This window comes from Sesamum indicum, linkage group LG6 (assembly GCF_026168435.1).
Source record: "Sesamum indicum cultivar Baizhima isolate 11 linkage group LG6, ASM2616843v1, whole genome shotgun sequence".
NCBI lineage: Eukaryota > Viridiplantae > Streptophyta > Magnoliopsida > Lamiales > Pedaliaceae > Sesamum > Sesamum indicum.
The window spans coordinates 20124111-20147706 of record NC_142662.1 but is presented as its reverse complement, the minus strand read 5'-3'; the positions used below and the strand labels follow the sequence as shown (position 1 = coordinate 20147706).

The 23596-nt window shown below is 34.4% G+C and overlaps 2 protein-coding genes across 3 annotated transcripts; one reads left to right on the top strand and one right to left on the bottom strand.

The window, feature by feature from the left end:
• Window positions 1-14896: 14896 nt before the first annotated feature.
• On the bottom strand, window positions 14897-18954 carry LOC105164021 (uncharacterized). Of its 2 annotated transcripts, none has more exons than XM_011082567.3 (3): window positions 18468-18954; window positions 15812-18368; window positions 14897-15719 (listed from the first exon to the last, which is right to left on the bottom strand). In XM_011082567.3, the coding sequence occupies exons 2-3, from the start codon at window positions 18339-18341 to the stop codon at window positions 15124-15126; spliced, it is 3126 nt and encodes a 1041-aa protein (XP_011080869.1). In that variant the 5' UTR covers window positions 18342-18368; window positions 18468-18954; the 3' UTR covers window positions 14897-15123. The 2 variants fall into 2 exon arrangements, with proteins under 2 accessions (XP_011080869.1, XP_011080871.1); XM_011082569.3 differs by having other exon boundaries at window positions 15818-18368.
• A 3144-nt stretch (window positions 18955-22098) lies between these two features.
• LOC105164023 (arabinogalactan protein 41) lies at window positions 22099-23511 on the top strand. The gene is made up of 2 exons (XM_011082570.3): window positions 22099-22470; window positions 23211-23511. The coding sequence occupies exons 1-2, from the start codon at window positions 22341-22343 to the stop codon at window positions 23306-23308; spliced, it is 228 nt and encodes a 75-aa protein (XP_011080872.1). The 5' UTR covers window positions 22099-22340; the 3' UTR covers window positions 23309-23511.
• Window positions 23512-23596: the final 85 nt, after the last annotated feature.

The following is a 23596-nucleotide window of genomic DNA, read 5'->3' as shown; positions in this document are numbered from 1 at the left end:
CATGTAAGCACAAGCATAAGTCAAGCATCAGCTACAACATATATAATTGATTAATTGTTCTTGAGCAAGGGGACCATTTTCCCTCTTCCATGTGAGTACCCTAAAATCAAGGTGATGTTACAGAAACTACCATGTGATTCAAGGGTGAAAATTATAGAGACCGCTATTAGCAGGAAGGAAATCAAAACGGCTAAACACACCAAAGTCAGGGTTCCAAATTACATCATTTTGTAGTGGTCGCTAGGAACCAACTCAAGAATCGGTTAGCATATCATAATCACTCAAGTCATTTATCAGATTTTATCAATCCTCCACTCATTTTCTCTCACTATATCCCCTCTAGTAAAGTAAATCAATCCAAGACCACTCTTGCTAATGAGATATATTGAAAGGAAAAAAGAAGAGGGACAATGCGCTTTCTCCTGTCCCATTATTGCTCTTCAATCAATAAATAATCTTTCATATTAGGTAAACAAAAATGAGAATACACATCTATGCAAGCACACAAAAATATTACAGAGGACATAAATAGACCATAAAGACAAACAATACCAGTAATGAGCATAAAATGTTGTGAAACTATGGTGACATCCTACACGAGAAAAAGGGTTGTGAAGACTTAGAAATTGAAGGAGAATGGCAAATGTAACAAGACGCTGATGGCATTCATTGGCGCAGAAGATAAAAGCAACACCTCACTTCTTCTATGTTCAAAATGAAAGTAAAGCATGTTCTACCGTGATATACACACACACACACACATACACACACACCCCACACACAAACATACCCACACCCATACATAGACACACACACACACCCACACACACACCACACGCACACCCCACACACACACACACACACACAGCCACACACACACACAAAAAAAAAAGATGCACAGACAAGGAAATGACAAAGGTGGAACAAGGAGGGGGCATCATTCATAAGAACTTATCAAGTTTGTGGTCGATAAAATTAAAAAAGAAATGCAGTAGCTGATTAAAACATATAAAAGTATATTTCTTGACATCATGATCTCAATAGAAACCTACTACACCAGATCATGATTTTCAGAGAGGTTGATCCAGAAAGTGGATAATATTGATCACAAAATCATTGCCCTAATACAATTATATAATAAAATACACTGAGAAATGCTGCAACCTTCTTTACTCCAATAACAACGCTGGGTTCAAAAGAGTTGTAATAGTTAAGCTCTTCTTGATGCCCACAGGCAGGCTTCCCCCAAAGTATCGAATAACAACCAACAAGTAAAACAACTTTAAACTCAATAAATTTCAAAGCATTAGTGCAATATTTCAACTAATAAGACTGATCACATGTCGGAATCACACATAGCATACTCTGTAAATATTAGAATTCTACAACCAGAAGAACGAAGCAATTAAAATAATACATTACATCAAACTAAAAAACAACAAATGCACCAAACTAATGCATTGTCAACTAAGCTAAAGTGGGTTTCATCAAGAAGCTCATCAACCATTAGATTAATGATTGAATAGGGCACACTTAGCAGCAGTTTAGAGGAACCTTAAAAGCACAAGACATATCATCTACTATAGAAACTAGTCCTCTTCATGGCGATGTTTCTTGCTCTTCTTCTCAGACCGCTTCTTGCCCCAACCCACTTGCGAATCATCTGAAGCACTAACATCGGAATCAGAGTCTGCATATGCCTTCTTGTTCCTCCTTTTATGCCGCAGATCAGTAAAATCATTAGAAGAATCATCATCTGAATGATTGTGACACCTCCTCGTCCTCTTATCCTTCCTACACTTCCTCTTTCTTCGCCTACGCTTCAATTCCTTCAATTTATACCTGCAATTTACCTGATTCAAAAAAGTGCCTTCAATTCCTTCAAAAGAAAAATAAAAAAGAAATAGAAAAGTACCTTCAAGGTAATCTAACTGCCCATACTGCTCAAAAGCAATATGAGATCCGAAAGTAAACCAAAATCCAAAATGTTATGAATATATGTTACCACTCAAATCCGAAAGTAAACCACATTACTAGGAAACTGTTATCACTCAAATATGTATGAAATTGCCCATAAGTACTTAAAGGCAGAAAAATAACAAAAACTTGGACAGGTGAATGATTAGTTCTTTACCTGATAAACAGTAAGCCACATGTATGCACAAGTATGAGTCAGCCATCAGCTACAGCATATATAACAGATTAATTGTTCCTAAGCAAAATGACCATTCTCCCTCTTCCATACGAGTACCCAATAATCAAAGTGATGCTACAGAAACTACCATGTGATTCAAAGGTGAAAATTATAAAGACTGGTATTAGCAGGAAGGAAATCAAAATGGAACTACAACATTTTGTAATGGTTGCTGGCAACCAATTCAAAAATTGGTTAGCAGATCATAACCACCCAAGGCATTTATCAGATTTTATCAATCCTCCACTCATTTTCTCTCACTATATCCCCTCTAGTAAAGTAAATCAATTCAAGACAACTCTTGCTAACGAGATATATTGGAAGGAACACACACACCCCCACACCCCCCCCCCCACACACAAACCCGCACCCCCCCCACACACCACACGCACACACACACACACACACTACACACACACACACAAAAAAAAACGCACAAATTAGGAAATGGCAAAGCCGGAACAAGGAGGGGGCATCATTCAGAAAAACTTATCAAGTTTGTGGTTGATAAAATTGAAAAAGAAATGCAGTAGTTGATTAGAACATATAAAATTATAGTCCTTGACATCATGATCTCAACAGAAACCTGCTACACCAGATCATGATTTTCAAAGAGGTTGATCCAAAAAATGGATAATATTAATAAAAAAATCACTGCCCTAATACAATTACATAAATAAAACACACTGGGAAATGTTGCAACCTTCTTTGCTCCAATAATAGCACTAAGTTCAAAACATCTTATTTCCATTTTATATAAACTTGTAGTTATTATTACCTTTAGCATATTTACAACATAAATTTTTGGGTTGAGACCAACGTTTGGGTTAAGTTTTGTCGAATTCTGAGAACGTTCTAAGTTTAGCTGTTTTGCATGGTTTATTAAATAACGTTTGTTTCCCTTTTATACAAACTTGTAGTTATTATTACGCTTAGCAAATTTACCACACAAATTCTTGAGTCTAGACCAACGTTTGGATCAAGTTTCGTTGAATTCTGAGAACGTTCAATATTTAGCTGTTTTGCACGGTTTCATTAAAGCAAGTTTGTTTTCCTTTTATACAAACTTGTACTTATTATGACGCTTAGCATATTTACCACACAAATTCTTGGGACTAGACCAACGTCTGGGTCAAGTTTCGTCGAATTTTGAGAACGTTCAAATTTTAGTTGTTATGCACGGTTTTATTAAAGCAAGTTTATTTTTCTTTTATACAAACTTGTAGTTATTATTAAGCTTATAAAATTTACCACACAAATTCTTGGGTCTAGGCCAACATTTGGGTTAAGTTTCGTCGAATTCTGAGAACGTTCAAAATGTAGCTATTTTGCACGATTTTATTAAAGCAAGTTTGTTTCCCTTTTATACTAACTTGTAGGTATTATTACGCTTAGCAAATTTAGCACACAAATTCTTAGGTCTAGACCAATGTTTGGATCAAATTCGTCGAATTTTGAGAACGTTCAAAATTTAGCTATTTTGCAAGGTTTTATTAAAGCAAGTTTGTTTCCCTTTTATATAAACTTGTAGGTATTATTACGCTTACCAAATTCACCACAGAATTCTTGGGTCTAGACCAACGTTTGGGTCATGTTTCGCCCAATTCCGAAAACGTTCAAAATTTAGCAGTTTGCACGGTTTTAATAAAGCAAGTTTGTTTCCCTTTTATACAAACTTGTAGTTATTATTACGCTTAGCAAATTTACCACAGAAATTCTTGGGTCTAGACCAATGTTTGGGTCAAGATTCGTCGGATTATGAGAATGTTTAAAATTTAGCTGTTTTACACGATTTTATTAAAGCAAGTTTGTTTTCCTTTTATACAAACATGTAGTTATTATTACACTTAGCAAATTTACCACACAAATTCTTGGGTCTAGACCAATGTTTTGGTCAAGTTTCGTCGATTTCTGAGAACATTCCAAATTTAGCTGTTTTGCACGGTTTTAATAAAGAAAGTTTGTTTCCCTTTTGTACAAACTTGTAGTTATTATTACGCTTAATATATTTACCACACAAATTCTTGGGTCGAGACCATTGCTCGGGTCATGCTTCGACGAATTCTGAGAACGTTCAAAATTTAGTTGTTTTGCACGGTTTTATTAAAGCAAGTTTGTTTTCCTTTTATACAAACTTGTAGTTATTATTACGATTACAAAATTTACCACACGAATTCTTGGGTCTACACCAACATTTGGGTCAAATTTTGTAAAATTCTGAAAACGTTCAAAATTTAGATATTTTGCACGGTTTTATTAAAGCAAGTTTGTTTCCATTTTATACAAACTTGTAGTCATTATTACGCTTAGAAAATTTACCACACAAATTCTTGGGTCTAGACCAACATTTTCATCATGTTTCGTCGAATTTTGAGAACGTTCAAAATTTAGCTATTTTTCACGGTCTTAATAAAGCATGTTTGTTTCCCTTTTATAGAAACTTGTAGTCATTATTACGCTTAACAAATTTACCACACAAATTCTTTGGTCTAGACCAACGTCTGGTCAAGTTTCGTCGAATTCAGAGAACGTTCAAAATTTAGCTTTTCTGCACGGTTTTATTAAAGCAAGTTTGTTTCCCTTTTATACAAACTTGTAATTATTATTACGCTTAGCAAATTTACCACACAAACGCTTGAGTCTAGACCCACGTTTGGTCAAGTTTTGTTGAATTTTGATAACGTTCAAAATTTTGCTGTTTTGCAAGGTTTATGAAAGCAAGATTGTTTTCCTTTTATACTAAATTTTAATTATTATTACGCTTAGCAAATTTAGCACACAAATTCTTAAGTTTAGACCAACGTTTGGGTCAAGTTTCGTCGAATTCTGATAACGTTCAAAATTTAGCTGTTTTGCACGATTTTATTAAAGCAAGTTTGTTTCCCTTGTGTACTAACTTGTAGTTATTATTACACTTAGCAAAGTTTACCACACAAATGCTTCGTTCTGCACGAACGTTTGGGTCAAGTTTCGTCGAATTCTGATAACGTTTAAAATTTAGCTGTATTGCAAGGTTTTATTAAAGCAAGTTTGTTTCCATTTTATATAAACTTGTAGTTATTATTACGCTTAGCATATTTACTACACAAATTCTTGGGTCGAGACCAACGTTTGGGTCAAGTTTCGACGAATTCTGAGAACGTCCTAAATTTAGCTATTTTGCACGGTTTTATTAAAGCAAGTTTGTTTTCATTTTATACAAACTTGTAGTTATTATTATGCTTACCAAATGTTACCACATAAATTCTTGGGTCTAGACCAATGTTTTGGTCAAGTTTCATCGAATTTTGAGAACGTTTAAAATTTAGCAATTTGCACGGTTTTAATAAAGCAAGGTTGTTTCCCTTTCATACAAACTTCTAGTTTTTATTACGCTTAGCAAATTTACCACACAAATTTGTGGGTGTAGACCAACGTTTGGATCAAGTTTCGTCGAATTCTGAGAACGTTCAAAATTTAGGTGTTTTGCACCGTTTTATTAAAGCAAGTTTGTTTCCCTTTTATACTAATTTGTAGTTATTATTCCGCTTAGCAAATTGATCACACAAATGCTTGTGTCTAGACCCATGTTTGGGTCATGTTTCGTCAATTCTGAGAGCTTTTAAAATTTAGAGGTTTTGCAATATTTATTAAAGCAAGATTATTTTCCTTTTATACTAACTTGAAGTTATTATTACACTTAGCAAATTTACCACACAAATTGTTGTGTCTAGACGAACATTTGGGTCAAGTTTCGTCGAATTCTGAGAACATTCAAAATTTAGCTGTTTTGCACGGTTTTATTAAAGCAAGTTTGTTTCCCTTATATGCTAACTTGTAGTTATTATTACACTTAGCATATTTACCACACAAATGCTTGGGTCTACACCAACGTTTGGGACAAGTTTCGTCGAATTTTGAGAACGTTTAAAATTTAGCTGTTTTGCAAGGTTTTGTTAAAGCATGTTTGTTTCCTTTTTACACTAACTTGTAGTTATAATTACGCTTAGCAAATTTATCATACAAATGCTTGGGTCTAGTTCTATGTTTGGGTCAAGTATCGTCGACTTCTGAAAACGTTCAAAATTTAGCTGTTTTGCATGGTTTATCAAACCAAGTTTGCTTCCCTTTTATAATGACTTGTAGTTATGATTACGCTTAACAAACTTACCACACAGATGCTTGGATCTAGATCTACGTTTGGGTCAAGTTTCGTCGAATTTTGAGAACGCTCAAAATTTAGCTATTATGCACGGTTTTATTAAAACAAGTTTGTTTTCCTTTTATACTAACTTGTAGTTATTATTACACTTAGCAAATTTACCACACAAATTCTTCGATCTAGAGCAATGTCTGGGTCAAGTTTCGTCCAATTCTGAGAACGTTCAAAATTTAGATGTTTTGCATAGTTTTATGAAAGCAAGTTTGTTTCTCTTTTATATAAACTTGTAGTTATTGTTACGCTTAGCAAATTTACCATACTAATTCTTGGGTCTTGACCAACGTTTGGGTCGCCTTTTGTCGAATTCTGAGAACATTTAAAATTTAGTTGTTTTGCACGGTTTCATTAAAGCAAGTTTGTTTTCATTTTATACAAACTTGTAGTTATTATTACACTTAGTAAATTTACACACAAATTCTTGGATTTAGACCAACTTTTTGGTATAGTTTCGTCGAATTCCGTGAACGTTCAAAATTTAGCTGTTTTGCACGATTTTATTAAAGCAAGTTTGTTTTTCTTTTGTACAAACTTGTAGTTATTATTACGCTTAACAAAATTACCACACAAATTCCTGGGTCTAGACCAACGTTTGAGTCAAGTTTCGTCGAATTTTGATAACGTTCAAAATTTAGTTGTTTTGCACGATTTTATTGAAGCAAGTTTGTTTAGCTTTTACATTAACTTGTAGTTATAATTACGCTTAGCAAATTTACCACACAAATGCTTGGGTTTAAATCTACGTTTGGGTCAGGTTTCGTCGACTTCTGAAAATGTTCAAAATTGAGTTGTTTTGCACGATTTTATTAAAGCAAGTTTGTTTCCCTTTTATACTAACTTTTAGTTATTATTAGGCTTAGCAAATTGACCACACAAATGATTGTGTTTAGACCCACGTTTGGGGCAAGTTTCGTCGAATTCTGAGAACGTTCAAAATTTAGTTGTTTGCACGGTTTTATTGAAGCAAGTTTTTTTCCTTTTATACAAACTTTCTAGTTATTATTATGCTTAGCAAATTTACCACACAAATTCTTGGGTCTAGATGTACGTTTGGGTCAAGTTTCGTCGACATCTTAAAACGTTCAATATTTAGCTATTTTGCACGATTTATTGAAGCAAGTTTGTTTTCCTTTTATATTAACTTGTAGTTATAATTACGCTTAAAAAATTTACCACACAAATGCTTGGGTCTAGATCTACGTTTGGGTCAGGTTTCGTCGAATTCTAAGAACGTTCAAAATTGAGCTGTTTTGCACAGTTTTATTAAAGCAAGTTTGTTTTCCTTTTATACTAACTTGTAGTTATTATTACACATAGCAAATTGACCACACAAATGCTTGTGTCTAGACCCACGTTTGGGGCATATTTTGTCGAATTTTGAGAAAGTTCAAAATTTAGCTGTTTTGCATGGTTTTATTGAAACAAGTTTTTTTCCCTTTCATACAAACTTATAGTTATTATTTCGTTTAGCAAATTTACCATATAAATTCTTGGGTCTAGATCTACGTTTGGATCAAGTTTCGTCGACTTTTGAGAATGTTCAAAATTTAGTTGTTTTGCAAGGTTTATTAAAGCTAGATTGTTTCCCTTTTATACTAACTTTTAATTATTATTATTATGCTTAGCAAATTTACCACACAAATTCTTGGGTTTAGACCAACGTTTGGGTCAAGTTTTGTCGAATTCTGAGAACATTCAAAATTTAGAAGTTTTGCACAGTTTTATTAAAGCAGGTTTGTTTCCCTTTTATATTAACTTATAGTTATTATTACGCTTAGCAAATTTACTGCATAAATGCTTGGGTCTAGATCTACGTTTGGGTAAGTTTTGTCGAATTCTCAAAAAGTTCAAAATTTAGCTGTTCTGCACGGTTTTATTAAAGCAAGTTTGCTTCTCTTTTATACTAACTTGTAGTTATCATTACCCTTAGCAAATTTACCACACAAATGCTTGGGTTTAGACCAACGTTTAGATCAAGTTTCGTCGAATTTTGAGAACGTTCAAAATTTAGCTATTTTGCACGGTTTTATTAAAGCAAGTTTGATTTCCTTTTATACTAACTTGTAGTTATTATTACATTTAGCAAATTTACCACACAAATGCTTGGGTCTAGACCAACGTTTGGGTCAAGTTTCGTCGAATTCTGAGAAAATTCAAAATTTAGTTGTTTTGCACTATTTTATTAAACCAAGTTTGTTTTCCTTTTGTACAAACTTGTAGTTATTATTACGCTTAACAAATTTACCACACAAATTTTTGGGTCTAGACCAACGTTTGGGTTAACTTTTGTCGAATTCTGAGAACGTTCAAAATTTAGCTGTTTTGCACGGTTTTATTAAATCAAGTTTGTTTCCCTTTTATACTAACTTGTAGTTATTATTACGCTTAGCAAATTTTACCACACAAATTCATGTGCCGAGACCAACGTTTGGTTTATGTTTCGTCGAATTCTTCGAACGTTCAAAATTTAACTGTTTTGCACGGTTTATTAAATCAAGTTTGTTTCCATTTCATACTAACTTGTAGTTATTATTACGCTTAGCTAATTTACCACAAAAATTCTTGGGTCTAGATCAATGTTTGGTTCAAGTTTCGTCGAATTTTGAGAACGTTCAAAATTTAGCTGTTTTGCACGGTTTTTTATTAAACCAAGTTTGTTTGCCTTTTATACTAACTTGTAGTTATTATTACGCTTAGCAAATTTACCACACAAATTCTTGAGTCTAGACCAACGTTTGGTTCAAGTTTCTTCGAATTTTGATAATATTCAAAATTTAGCTCTTTTGCACGGTTTATTAAGGCAAGTTTGTTTCCCTTTTATACTAACTTGTAGTTATTATTAAGCGTAGCAAATTTACCACAAAAATGCTTGCGTCTAGACCAACGTCTGGATCATGTTTCGTCGAATTCTGAGAACGTTCAAAATTTAGTTGTTTTGCACGGTTTATTAAAGCAACTTTGCTTCTGTTTTATACTAACTTATAGTTATTATTACGCTTAGCAAATTTACCACACAAATGCTTGGGGTCTAGACCAACGTTTTGGTCAACTTTCGTCGAATTCTGACAACGTTCAAAATTTAACTGTTTTGCACGGTTTTATTAAAGCAAGTTTCTTTCCCTTTTATACTAAGTTGTAGTTATTATTACGCGTAACAAATTTACCACACAAATTTTTGGGTCTAGACCAACGTTTGGATCAAATTTCGTCGAATTTTGAGAACGTTCAAAATTTAGATGTTTCGCACGGTTTTATTAAAGCAAGTTTGCTTCCCTTTTATACTAGCTTGTAGTTATTATTACGCATAGCAAATTTACCACACAAATTCTTGGGTCTAGACCAACGTTTGGATCAAGTTTCGTTGAATTCTGAGAACGTTCAAAATTTAGCTATTTTGCACGGTTGTGTTAAAGCAAGTTTGTTTCCATTATATACTTACTTGTAGTTACTATTACGCTTAGCAAATTTACCACACAAATTCTTGGGTCTAGACCAATGTTTGGGTCAAGTTTCCTCGAATTCTGAAAATATTCAAAATTTAGATGTTTTGCACGGTTTTATTAAAGTAAGTTTGTTTCCCTTTTATACTAACTTATAGTTATTATTACGCTTAACAAATTTACCACATAAATGCTTGGGTCTAGATCTACGTTTGGGTCAAGTTTTGTCGAATTCTGAAAAAGTTCAAAATTTAGCTGTTTTGCACGGTTTTATTAAAGCAAGTTTGCTTCTCTTTTATACTAACTTGTAGTTATTATTACGCTTAGCAAATTTACCACACAAATGCTTGGGTCTAGACCAACGTTTTGGTCAAGTTTCGTCGAATTTTGAAAACGTTCAAAATTTAGTTGTTTTGCACGGTTTTATTAAAGCAAGTTTGCTTTCCTTTTATACTAACTTGTAGTTATTATTACGTTTAGCAAATTTACCACACAAATGCTTGGGTCTAGACCAACATTTGGGTCAAATAAAATCGAATTCTGAGAACGTCCAAAATTTAGTTGTTTTGCACGGTTTATTAAAGCAACTTTGCTTCTCTTTTATACTAACTTGTAGTTATTATTACGCTTAGCAAATTTACCACACAAATTCTTGGGTCTAGACCAACGTTTCGGTCAAGTTTCATCGAATTCTTAGAACGTTCAAAATTTAGCTGTTTTGCACGATTTTATTAAACCAAGTTAGTTTTCCTTTTGTACAAACTTGTAGTTATTATTACGCTTAACAAATTTACCACACAAATTTTTGGGTCTAGAACAACGTTTGGGTTAAGTTTTGTCGAATTCTGAGAATGTTCAAAATTTATCTGTTTTGCACGATTTTATTAAAGCAAGTTTGTTTCCCTTTTATACTAACTTGTAGTTATTATTATGCTTAGCAAATTTACCACACAAGTTCATGTGTCGAGACCAACATTTGGTTTATGTTTCGTTGAATTCTTCGAACGTTCAAAATTTAACTGTTTTGCACGGTTTATTAAATCAAGTTTGTTTTCCTTTTATACTAACTTGTAGTTATTATTACGCTGAGCTAATTTACCACAAAAATTCTTGGGTCTAGACCATTGTTTGGTTCAAGTTTCGTCGAATTCTGAGAACATTCAAAATTTAGCTGTTTTGCACGGTTTTTTTAAACCAAGTTTGTTTGCCTTTTATGCTAACTTGTAGTTATTATTACGCTTAGAAAATTTACCATACAAATTCTTGGGCCTAGACCAACGTTTGGTTCAAGTTTATTCGAATTTTTAGAACATTCAAAATTTAGCTCTTTTGCACGGTTTACTAAAGCAAGTTTGTTTCCCTTTTATAATAACTTGTAGTTATTATTACACGTAGCAAATTTACCACAAAAATGCTTGGGTCTAAACCAATGTTTGGGTCAAGTTTCGTCGAATTCTGAGAACGTTCAAAATTTAGCTATTTTGCACGGTTTATTAAAGCAAGTTTTTTTCCCTTATATACTAACTTGTAGTTATTATTACGCTTAGCAAATTTACCGCACAAATGCTTGGGTCTAGATCTACGTTTGGGTCAAGTTTCATAGAATTCTGAAAACGTTTAATATTTAGCTGTTTTGCACGGTTTTATTAAGGCAAGATTTTTTCCCTTTTATACTAACTTGTAGTTATTATTACGCTTAGCAAATTTACCACACAAATTCTTAGGTCTAGACCGACGTTTGGGTCAAGTTTCGTCGAATTTTGAGAACGTTCAAAATTTAGCTGTTTTGCACGGTTTTATTAAAGCAAGTTTGTTTCCCTTATATACTAACTTGTAGTTATTATTACGCTTAGCAAATTTACCACACAAATACTTGGGGCTAGACCAACGTTTGAGTCAAGTTTCGTCGAATTCTGATAACGTTCAAAATTTTGCTATTTTGCACGGTTTTATTAAAGCAAGTTTGTTTCCCTTTTATACTAACTTATAGTTATTATTACATTGAGCAAATTTACCACACAAATGCTTGGGTCTAGACCAACGTTTGGGTCATGTTTCGTCGAATTATGAGAACGTTCAAAATTTAGCTGTTTTGTAAGGTTTTATTAAAACAAGTTTGTTTGCCTTTTATACTAACTTATAATTATTATTACGCTTAGCAAATTTACCTTGCTTCGACTGATTGTGATGGCACAGTCAAGGTTTGTATTCTTATCTCATTGATTTAGTGTGAGTTAATGTACGTATCTGCTGCAGTAGGTGAGTTAGTGTCATTGGTATGACTTTTCTTATAACGACCAATTATATTCTGTTTGCTCCATGTCTCTTATCTTGGAATCTTACTTCTTGACAACCTAAATCCTTCACTTAGTTCTAGAGCATGAAAACATTTATGGCAGTTGTTTTTGTCTAGCATCGTTTCTTATATATTTTCCTGGTTGTAACAAGTTCAAATTGTAACTGGGCCAATGAAATGGTGGTCTTCCTGAACCTCGTATCATACATATACATTTAGTTTCTAATTCATCTTTATCTTTAGATACATTGATAAAGTTCTTAAGTCCTACTAGAAGGGTTATATTGTATCAAACCTTAAGCTATGCATTAATACTGCATCGTAAAAATACAGGACTTCCCTCACAACTTTCCCTGGGCATGTTTCTCTTCCCTGAACACAGAATTCCAAATTGACTTAGAAAGAAGAAAAAGATAAATTTATAGCAGACGTGGCCGAACATCAAAATAGTCCACCACTAAAACCAGGTAAGTTCTTGGTGGGCTAGGTTATTGTCGGTCCACTGAAAACCTTCTCAAACTACTGTCTGGCAAGAAACTTGACAAGCCAAGTTAAAAGGTCTGACAAGATGAATGTGCGAACTAAGTTTCCAACCATGCACTTGTAAATGGGAAACAACTTAGGGCAAGGAATAGGAAAGGATATTGGGATGTTTATGCCAAAGTCTTTGAAAGCATTCTTTAACAGGACTGGGAGTCTCTGCTGAAAGCATCATAATTGCCCACTGTTTAAGGTTTCCATCCAGGTTCTTTGGAATGAGAGTGAGGGCTTCAGCATGAGCAAGTGATCATCTGTAATTGCCTAATGATATTCGTACAGAATCTAGTGGTAGTTTGAATTAATATATTTATAGTTGGCAAAACATGTTTTCAAAAGGTTAAGAAAAATTGGCTTCACATTTATATTTGGTTTAATGCTCATTTCCTTTCTGGAACTCTTGTTTCTGCATCTACTGACAACACACTGAAGGTTTGGGATCTTAACAAGACAAGTTCCAATTCTTTATCAAGAGACACCTGTAGCTTAACTCTTAGAGGGCATACTGATGAGAAGGTTAGTTGGCAAAGTTATGTCGTTATCTTTTGCCATTTCCTTCAACTTGTACATGTTCGGCAAATTTCTTTGTCTCACACTATGCTGCTTCTCCTGCAGAACTTTGTGGGTTTATCAGCTGCTAATGGATATATAACATGCGGCTCAGAGACAAATGAGGTGTTTGTCACTTCCAACTTGCATTTTCCAAAGTGTTGACATGAAAACCAAATAAAAATGTCTCCAGGTTCTTAGTGGGCTTCAGATTGTTGGGTAGAATGATTGTTTTATGATCACATGTCTAATGAAACTGTAGAGTGAATAATAATCACATTTGGGATTGCTGAGCATTTAATGGACTGGTTGCTTGGACTCTGGATGCCAGAGAAACAAATAGATATCTTGAGCCATCAACTGGGCTAGGAGCAATTTTACTTAACTTTCATGGTTTTGGGCTTGCGTCTGTTCAAGATATTTTGAGTTTCTAGCTGTGAGCAATTTTTTGCATTTGTCTTTATTAACTGGCTTTTCGTTATGGGAATCACTTCTGCAAGTATTTGGTACAAATCTTGTTTTCAGAGATCTGTCATAAAATTGTTCAAAACACATCACCCTATATTACTTAATATGTTCGTGATCTATTTGCTGGGTTTGCTATTATCACAATTATGAATTTCTCCTGGACTTTATCATGTTGAGATGGATCCTGTCAGTCTCATAGCTTTTGGATTTCTTTATGTTTGTCTGCAGGTGTTTGCCTATTACAAATCTCTGCCCATGCCAATTACTGCACACACATTTGGCTCCATTGATCCCATAACTGGCAAAGAGACTGAAGATGACAATGAACAGTTTGTTTCGAGTGTTTTCTGGAGAAGGAAATCAAATATGGTGGTTGCTGCCAATTCATCTGGGTGTATACTTCTGCAGATGGTTTAGAAATACTGCTTGTCCCATTATCAGCTGTGGCATTTCAATAATCTTGACCCCTCATTAGTGAAGCATCTACGCGTTTTACGGTAGCTTGATCATCTATCATTTCAATCTTTCTTTGGAAAGAATATACTTGAAAATTCATGTTTTCAGCTGAAAAGTGAAGCTTGTATCTTGCTGGCCTCTATATTATCTGTTATGGTTTATGTAGTAGGGCTTAAGCTGAATCCTTATTTGGGAATGGAGTTGCACTTTTGTTTGGCTGCTCAAAGATATAAAGTCTTCTGAGTCTACAGTGGCAATGTTTTATGAAGATAAAGGGAAAGATCTACATGGCTTCCAGAAAACTTTCTGAAGTGGGTGACTTTTTCAATTGTTTTCACAGAAGTTGCTTAAAAATGAAACAACAGCAGCCAATTCATGTGAATTATCTCCTTTGTAATAGAATTTGATTGTTCAGATTACAATCTAGTCAGTGGTCGAGATAGCATGTTCAGAGTTATTCACTGTATATTTACACGGTAAAGAAGTTTACAAGCGTAGCCTTTATAAAACTGTGTTTAGCTGTTGTATATGCACTCCTATTCTTACTCCTTAGTTGAAAGTGGAAAGTAAACTGCAAAAACAGTGGATTCATGCTTCCTTCTGTTTCATATTTGCTATAAATTTCTGTTGCATCAGGTTTCATCTTTATTTGATTAGTTTGTTATCATATATGTACCAAAACAGAGCAAGTGAGTGCAGGTCCAGATTCCAGATCCTGAATTTACTGGTGAACTGAGAAATCAGATTCACATGCTACCAGTAACCTAGAATATTATACTCTCTTGTTAGAGATCTTCTACATTTAAAAGAGACAAGAAATACAAACAAAAAAAGTTAATATTCTCACATGATCAACGAAGTGACTTCTAAATCCCCTACACCGTCTGACTTAGGTACATGAGGTGAGAATCACAAATCGCATTCCCTTTCCTATTTGATGGACATATTTATCAGTGAGAGCCAACATTATGAAAGGAAGGCATAACTATGTTACCTGAGTTGATTCATGATCTATTTGAGATTCTTGTTGGCTCATAGCAACAGGCAGTGAACTCTGTCTACTAAGTCTTGAACATCGTGTACATGGGCTCATTGGTGACTTTGGAGGGGAATGAACCTTCAAGTGAGAAGCTGATGAACGTTTTGGTGAAGCACACGAATTGAAAGCTCTTGATGGCGAGGGAGCTGTGGAGAAACTGGTAATCGATTTCTTCATTCTGGCTGGTGAAGAACATGGTGAGTCACCTTTTGGTATTTTTGATGAAGCATATCCCATGAAAGGTCTTGATGGTGAGGAAGCTGGGGAGAAGCTGGGCATCATTTTCTTCATTCTGCTCGGTGAAGACCTTGGGGAATCATTTTCTGGTGTTCTGAAAGCTCTTGCTAGAGAGGAATCTGAAGAGAAAATGGTCTTTATTTTCCTCATTGTGGAAGATGGAGACCTTGGTGAGTCATCTTTTGGTGTTTCTGAGGAACCGCACGTTCTCAAAGCTCTTGCTGGCGAGGAGGCTGGAGACCAAATGAGCTTTGTTTTCTTCAGTCTGGCTGTTGAAGACCTCGGTAAGTCCTCGTTTGGTGTTCCTGAGTAAACAAATCAATTGATCAGAATATTAGTCCTCTGTAGTTTTGGCAGTGATTACCTATTAACATGTGAAAAATTAGAAGAGTTCAACCTGTACTTTTTTCAGTCTTTCTGTCTTTCGATTTCCTGCGCTTAGCTTTCTTCCCAGAGTTCTCAGAAATTCCTGGCTCCTGAATGCTTGTAGTTGGTGGTTCAGTTTTTGTTGAAGTTGTAGAAGAAGCTAAAACCGACTTAGGAATAGATTCTGTATTCTGCTCTAGTCCCTTTTCTACATTCTCAGCTAAGTTTTGACAACCAGCAGTAGCCTGAGAAGATATTCTCCCCTGTGAAGATTCGAGAGAAGCTGGTTTACGCTCTACTATCGGTTTTAGTGATTGTTTCTTCTCTAGAATCTCAGTAATTTCTACTTTCTGCTGCATCACTTTCAGTAATTCGGATTTACCATTTTCTCGAGGCCTGGGACTAGGTAACTGAGATTCTGCAACTTTGGATGCTATTATTATCTTATCTTGAACCTCCACCGGATTCTCACCAGTTAACTTTTGATCATTTCTTTTCTCAGTGAGCTGGATAATAGTTGGTCTTTGGTCCATTGTTGAAACACTTCTTTCTGGTGCTCCAGCACCAACTTGCCTTTGATCACCAGCAATTGAAAATCTTTTCCCTGGACTCTCGGAGCCTAATGACCTCTGATCAAATAGGAAAAGTTTTCGATGTGGTGTCTCAGATATAACAGACCTCATATCGGCAGCAACGGTTGGATTTTTGGAGTCAATGATTTCTGAACAAACTGATCTCCGATCACTTGGTGCAAGGAAAAGATCATCCATGGTCGCCATTTGTTCATCATCAAACACTGATGGCGCGCGGTGAACCGAGCCTTCAGTTGCTAAGTCCCATTTCTTACCAGAGATTTTCTCCCTCTCAACAACTTTGTATGTGAACATCTGAAAAGGGATTAGAGATACGGGTGCCAAATCCTCACTCCCTTCCCCTGGTACCTTTTTCAAATACCCAGTCTCCAGGTCATAATAGTCTACAAGCAGCGGTGGAGAATCGGGATCACCATGGTCAGGATTTATAACAAGGTTCTTCTTGATGTATCGCAGTATCCTACATATAGATGAGAAAGTCGGGCGTTGATTTGGGTTACTCTGCCAGCATTTTTTGATGAGATTTGAAAGGTATTTTGGCGAAGGATATGAGAAAAGAGGCCTCTCTCCTGCTCTTATATTTCGAGCCATCTTCTCCCCTTGAAGATGGCCATCTTCAAATGAAACTTTTCCGGTTAGAAGTGTGAAGCAAAGCATCGCAAAGCTGTAGACGTCAGCTTTATCTGTGTACTTTGTACTGCATTTGCTATCTGGCTGGCCTAGCTCAGTCAGAACTTCCGGGGCTAACCAAATATCAAGATCACCTCCAGTTGGCTTGGGACTTCTTGCAGTGCTACTCATGACGGAGGTCAACCCAAACCCGGTAATTTTTGCTTGAAACCCTCCTATGGAAGCGTTCTTAGCTTTGAGAAGAACATTGGACGGATTAAGATCTCCATGATAGATCTTTCTCGAGTGTAAGTACTCCATCCCTCTTGCAATCTGCAACATGATATCAACAGCAACTGGTATAGAGAATGGGATTCGGTTTCTTTGCCCAGAATGCTCTTTTATGTAAGCTCCAAGATTCTTGCTCATGAGCTCCATTACAAGGAAACCCTCTTTTCTATCTTCATCATAAAAGGCACAATGATATTGCAAAACATTAGGATGGGACAGCGAAAGAACAGAAGAAATCTCAGCATGTAATGGATCAACACTCCCATAGAAATTCCTCATAGCAAAACTCTCCCCCAACCAATGGATCTCCTTAAGATGTCCTCCACCCGAGGGGTACCCTGAGCCCAGTCGCCGTCTCACAAAGTAATCTTGTGCTCCTACTAAGGCATTACTTGGTAAGAGCTTTCCCTTCGACGTTCCCCCATTACTTAGTTTCCTAATCAATAATTCACCAAGCCGCTGCTCATGCTTTGCTGTCGTTTTCTTCTCTTCCAGTTTCTCAAGAAGCAACCATCTATCTTCTTTCCATGCATACTCCAGACGATGGCATATTTCTCGTGGGACTATATATTGTTTCCCGAATTTCCACAGGAAAAGTTTAGGGTCGTCACATCCTTGATCATACTTTTGTGTTAGGGCCAGTCTCCTCTTCTGCATGTCCTCCTGATCAACTCCAGATATCTCAGCTGCCGTCTCAATGGCCTCAATCACCACCGGAAAACAACACAGCAAATTGTGAATGTGCAGTTCTACGCAGTCCTTGTTTGTATGGAGGCTAATTGCTCTGCCCCACCAGTTTTTCACATCGATGCAGTGTTTGATATAGAATTCGGCTTCTTTGAACACCTTGTGGAGCTCTTTCATCGGAAGATCAAGAGCTTTCCACTTAGTATTCCTATCTTCAAACCTCAAATGCTGTCTGATTTCTTCTGAGATTGTCTCAAAGGCAAATGTTAACATGTCGAAAAGCAAACAACATTGTCTTTGATTGATTTGAATCTCATGTTTTAATACCATCAAGGCCTTAAGACTACCCAAAACCTCCCCCACTTGTCTGAACTGATCCATCCCAATTTTCAGAAACACTATTCCACCCTGAAATATATGATTGCCAATGCATCAGGATATCATATAAATCAAAGATACACACGACATAACATGTTCATTAATGCATCATGACTCGATCAAAATCACCTGTTCACAAGAATCTCCAGCACATCCCTGTAAGAAATTGGGAAACTACTGAATTTTGAAGGGTTCTTGTGAACCCTTTATAAATTCAGCAGAACCCAATCCAAATACAGCCAACAAAATCCTGTCCGAATCAAAATTGGTGGGGAAGCAAAAATCGTTCTACTGCAAGAAATCAAAGGGATTAAGAAAAAAACAACAGAGAGAGAAGAGTAGAAGAACTAGACAAGAATTGCTATTATCAGCCTGTTATAAATCAAGAATCTACTCGTTCCAATACAAAAATGGAAGGGAAAAACCAATTTGGAAACTGAAAAAGACGAAAACTTTCAAGTGTTTACTTTTGAATTCTTTTTAATATGTTTCTTTCCTTGTTTTCTGTTGATCATCAAAAGAGGTTGTCTGGTTCTGGTTCTTCGGCAATAGCACAGAGGTCTGGTTCGTTGAAATCCCTGTCTTCTTGGGATTTCTTTTTCTGGTTGTAAATAAGTTCCCGCGAATTTTGTTTTCCGATGTTGTTGTTTGTATTTGCGAAGAAGTAGGAATATTTTACTAGTGATTGATGGAGACTTATCAAAACAAAGAAGGGATGCTAATTTTGTCAAAAATGGTATTATTTAAACCCATTTTCCTCTATTTTTATTACAATGATTAAGATTATTTTTTTTAGTGAATTTTGGAATTTAAAGTTTACTAAATTTAACGGGATTAATATTAATATATAATAGATAAATGCATGATAAAATATGTATTTACTAAAATAACCACAAGTAAGAAAAAACAAAAATAGAAATTGAGATAAGTTATTTTGGTGAGTAGTTGAAAGCGTATTAACTGTGGGAATGACATTGCAATAAATTAATTTTAATTTAGCTCAAAATTTCAGACAAAAGAAATGATTTTGTTATCCCACCAAATTGGGTCGGATTACAATCCATTAGTTGTTTAGCTTTAAAGGCTCAAATTTTGGGTTTAAAACAACTACTCCAACCCCAATTCCACTAACTAAACAAGCCCTAATTTTTTAATAAGTAATGTTTGTTTTATGTCTCATTTTTTGGTATCGTGCTATTAGAGAGAAAAACGAGAACTAAATAAAAAATATACATGGAAAATTATGAAAATCACTCGCAAATTGCGTAATTAAAAAACACAATAACTTTGAGGGGATTAGATGTTTCTTTTTCAAAATATTAAGGTTTCTTTTTTCATATACTTATTTTTTAATTTAAGCTAATTTTTATAGCATATAACACAAGTTAATACATCAAATATCATTAGTTTGTAATTTTTCAAATAAAACATTTATTATTTAATAAAAGTTGTATTAAATAATAATTTCTACTAAGTTTATTTAATTTCATTAATTTTCTAGAGGAAACAACCTTAATTTCTCTTAATACCTAATGAAAACTCGTGCCATGCAAGTTTTGTTTTCATAACAAATTTAATGAAATTAAAATTTGTGACTAAAATTGCAAATTTATTAGGATTATGAAATGCGATGTGATGAGTTAAAAAATATCGGGATCAAAATTATAAAGTACTAACTTATGAAACTCCTCTAGTATAGATATAGTATAGATATTCATTATTTATTTCTGTATTAATTTATGTTTATGACATACATATATATATATATATATTCCATATCTTTATATAAGTGTAAAATATGCATTAAATTTGGACTTTAAATATTTAAGGATTTGAAATTCAATAATTGGTAAGTAAATACAAAAATTTTTATGTGTTTAATGAAGATTTAAAGATTATTATTAATAAAAAAAAATAATAATGCATAATAAATAAAGGGTAGCGGACAATTCATGATTAACAGAAAATTAGGGAGGGCGTTTTAGATGTAATAAATTTAATTATTTTATGCAATTTTAGTAAAACACAAAGGACTTTTATGCAATTTTCTCAAAACTAAAAGAAAAATCTATTATGATGCGTGAAAGCAGCCAATACAAAGGATCCAAGGCAGTTCCACCCCAGATGTGTCCACGTGGAAGGATCTGGACCGGAGCATGTGGCGCCAAACAGGAACGCAACTGACAAGCCGGTTCCCGCCGGTCACCCACGTGGGCTATCGCCACTTGCCCTGGCGCCCAGACACAGTGGTTGGGACCCCATTTTCCTCCTTTACCTACCACCGTTCCTCTCGGTCTTTTGGAGAAATACTAGAAGGACACAAATTTTTCTCCAACAAAAATAAATAAATAACAATGCAATTCCACAAATGATGTCTTAGTCTCCTGATTATGATTTTATTAATAAATTTAAGATTATGGGTTCAAGTTTTATTGGATATGTGAATATTTATTTCAATTTATATGAATAATTATAATTTATTTATTAAAAAACACAATTCATTTTTTTTAAAAAAAATCACTAACTCCTACATTAGGAGATTCGAATTGCCTTCCCACTAACATATAGTTAGTTTACACAAATTATCATTTCTTTTTGAGTAATTATAATTTATAAATCCATTAATAAAAAATATTAACATCATTACATTGATATTTACTTTAGTATTTTATCTTACCATTCGATTTTCATAAGTGTATGCATCATAATTTTTAACTTCTAAAAATATTATTCATCTGTATTAAAACATCATATATCTGCAAAAATTTTCATGAAATAATGTCCCAACATAAAATTAAAAAATGAATATGAAAGGACTTAAAAATATTATAAAAAAATAACTTCAATAATTTTGATCCTTGAAATTTTTACTTTTGAATCCATTCCTGATGTCAAAGATGAAGAGACGTATCTAAAATGATTTATCTTTTTAACTTTGACCTTTAAATAAAGTATATAATATCACTAAAAGTCCAACCCTATTTTTAGAAAATAGTACAAAAGTTCTATATTTTCCATCCATATACATAAAATTTTACTATATCTTACAAATATCTTCTCTTGTGATGAAGGGAGCATAAATTTATTAATTACTATAAAGTTGAAAAGATATTCTAAGCTATTTTTCCTTAATTATCTTTATGAGAATAATTTTCAAATACATTGAAATTAAAATATTATTAATTACACTGAGGCCCTCTCTAAAAATATAAACTTATATATTTTTTTATTTTTTGTAAATTACACTTAAACCTCCTTAAAATTTTTTATGTTTATACCTAAATCTTTTACTTCATGATTTTGACGAAAAATACTACCTTAGTACTAAAAATATATTAATTTTTAATTTTATTCCTCATGTACCATTCTCATATATATTTTTATACTTATAAAGAATTAAATATAATATATAATGAGATTAACATTATTATATTTTTTCTTATAAGTTAAAAATTATTATGTGAGAATATTAAATAATTGACAAAATAAAAAATTTATGTAGTCGTTTTTTGCTAAAGTCAGCATATTTTTCGTCTAAATTCAAATAAAATGGGATCAGGTGTAAAAACTAAATTTTGAGAGGGGCATAATTGTAAGTAAAATTTTAAAATATAAATTCGTATTTTTAAAAGGATCTAACTGTAATTAATCCATTATTATTTCACCTCTTGGCAACGGACCACCGGCTCTTCCGGTACGGTTCAAGCCAAGGAAAGGTATCCGAAGAGAGAGAGAGAGGGGGGGAGAGAGAGAAAGCACATGGGAATAATAATATTAAAAGCTGCAGCAGAAGACATGCGTTCCATTACCTCTTCCCCACCACTCACCATACACTGAGACTGAGAGACTTGCCAATTCTCCTTTTCCTTTTCCTTAACGTATTAGCAGTTTGCGATTTGGTGGTGCGTTATTCCTCTATCCACTCTCTCTTCTCTGCGCATAGTGCCAACCAATCCCTTCGGAGGGCTAATAGCAGAGAGGAGAGAAGGCAATTTCTGAAAAATGGCAGTTAATTGCAAGGTTTCTTTCGGCGTGATTGCTGCATTTGTTCTTGTTTTTGCGAGTTTTATGCCTGCTGTTCAGGGCCATGGCCATGAGGGCTTGGCCCCCGCTCCTGCTCCGACAAGTGACGGTCAGTTTCCGATTTTCCTTTCTCTTTTTTCTTTGGTGTTTCCCGATTTTGGTTTGGTTTGGTTTGGTTTAGTAGAAATCATCGTAGTGCTGTTCCGCAGTTTTCCCTTTTGAGGAAAAACCCTTTACTGTTGTTCTGTGCTCAGGATTTTGTTTTTGATGGAAAAAATTACCCGAAAGTTGTTTTGCTGGGTCACGATAGAATTGAAAGGGAAATGGGATGAAACATTAACTTACTTTTCCTCCCTAAAAAAAAAAAGATCTTCAATGTTTTAGATTTGGGTTAAATTACATCGATACCCCCTCAATTTAGAACTAATTACACAAACACCCCTTACAAGTACAGGAGCGTTAGGTCAATGTCCACAGGTCTTTATGTGTAATGTTTCGCCATTGAACATGGGTGTACTTATAACTACAATTACAACTTCAAATACCATTTCTTGGAATTTTATAAACTGCATATGGTGTTTGATAAACCTTGTGTAGTGTCAATGATTCGTGAGTATTTGGTTCAGGGCAATTTATTTGGCTGAGAAATAGAAATAGAAACTGAAGAAATAAGAAAAATATCACAAGAAAGTCATAAAAATGAAATGAATTTAAGGATTCTTTTAGAACATAATAATGAAATTAAATTTCGGTTTGGAATAATATGCATGGCATATACTAATCTTATTTATCATGATGTGATCTCGTGAATGTCTATGGAGAAATCTGATTGTTCTGCATTGCTTCCAGGGACGGCAATTGACCAGGGAATTGCTTATGGCCTGATGTTGTTGGCGTTGGTGCTCACATATCTCATCCACAGCTTTGATGCTCCATTGAGCGTTTGAGTTCATCCATGGAGAGTTAGCGGTTTTTCGTGTTTAGCTTTCTTGGATTTAAGATTTGATTGAATGGAAAGGAACTTGGAGTCATGTAATTTTCTCTAATAGAATTTTCAAAATGGGTGGTGAGTCCCAGGACAAGCTTTCATTAGTGCATGTATCTCTAACTCAGGCAAAATAATTCTTTACCCCTGTTGTTGAGGTGATAATTGTTTTCAGGTGTAGTTTGAGTTGATTCTTCTGAATTTCAGCCCTGAGGGAGTGCAATATATGCCACATTTCAACTATTGATAT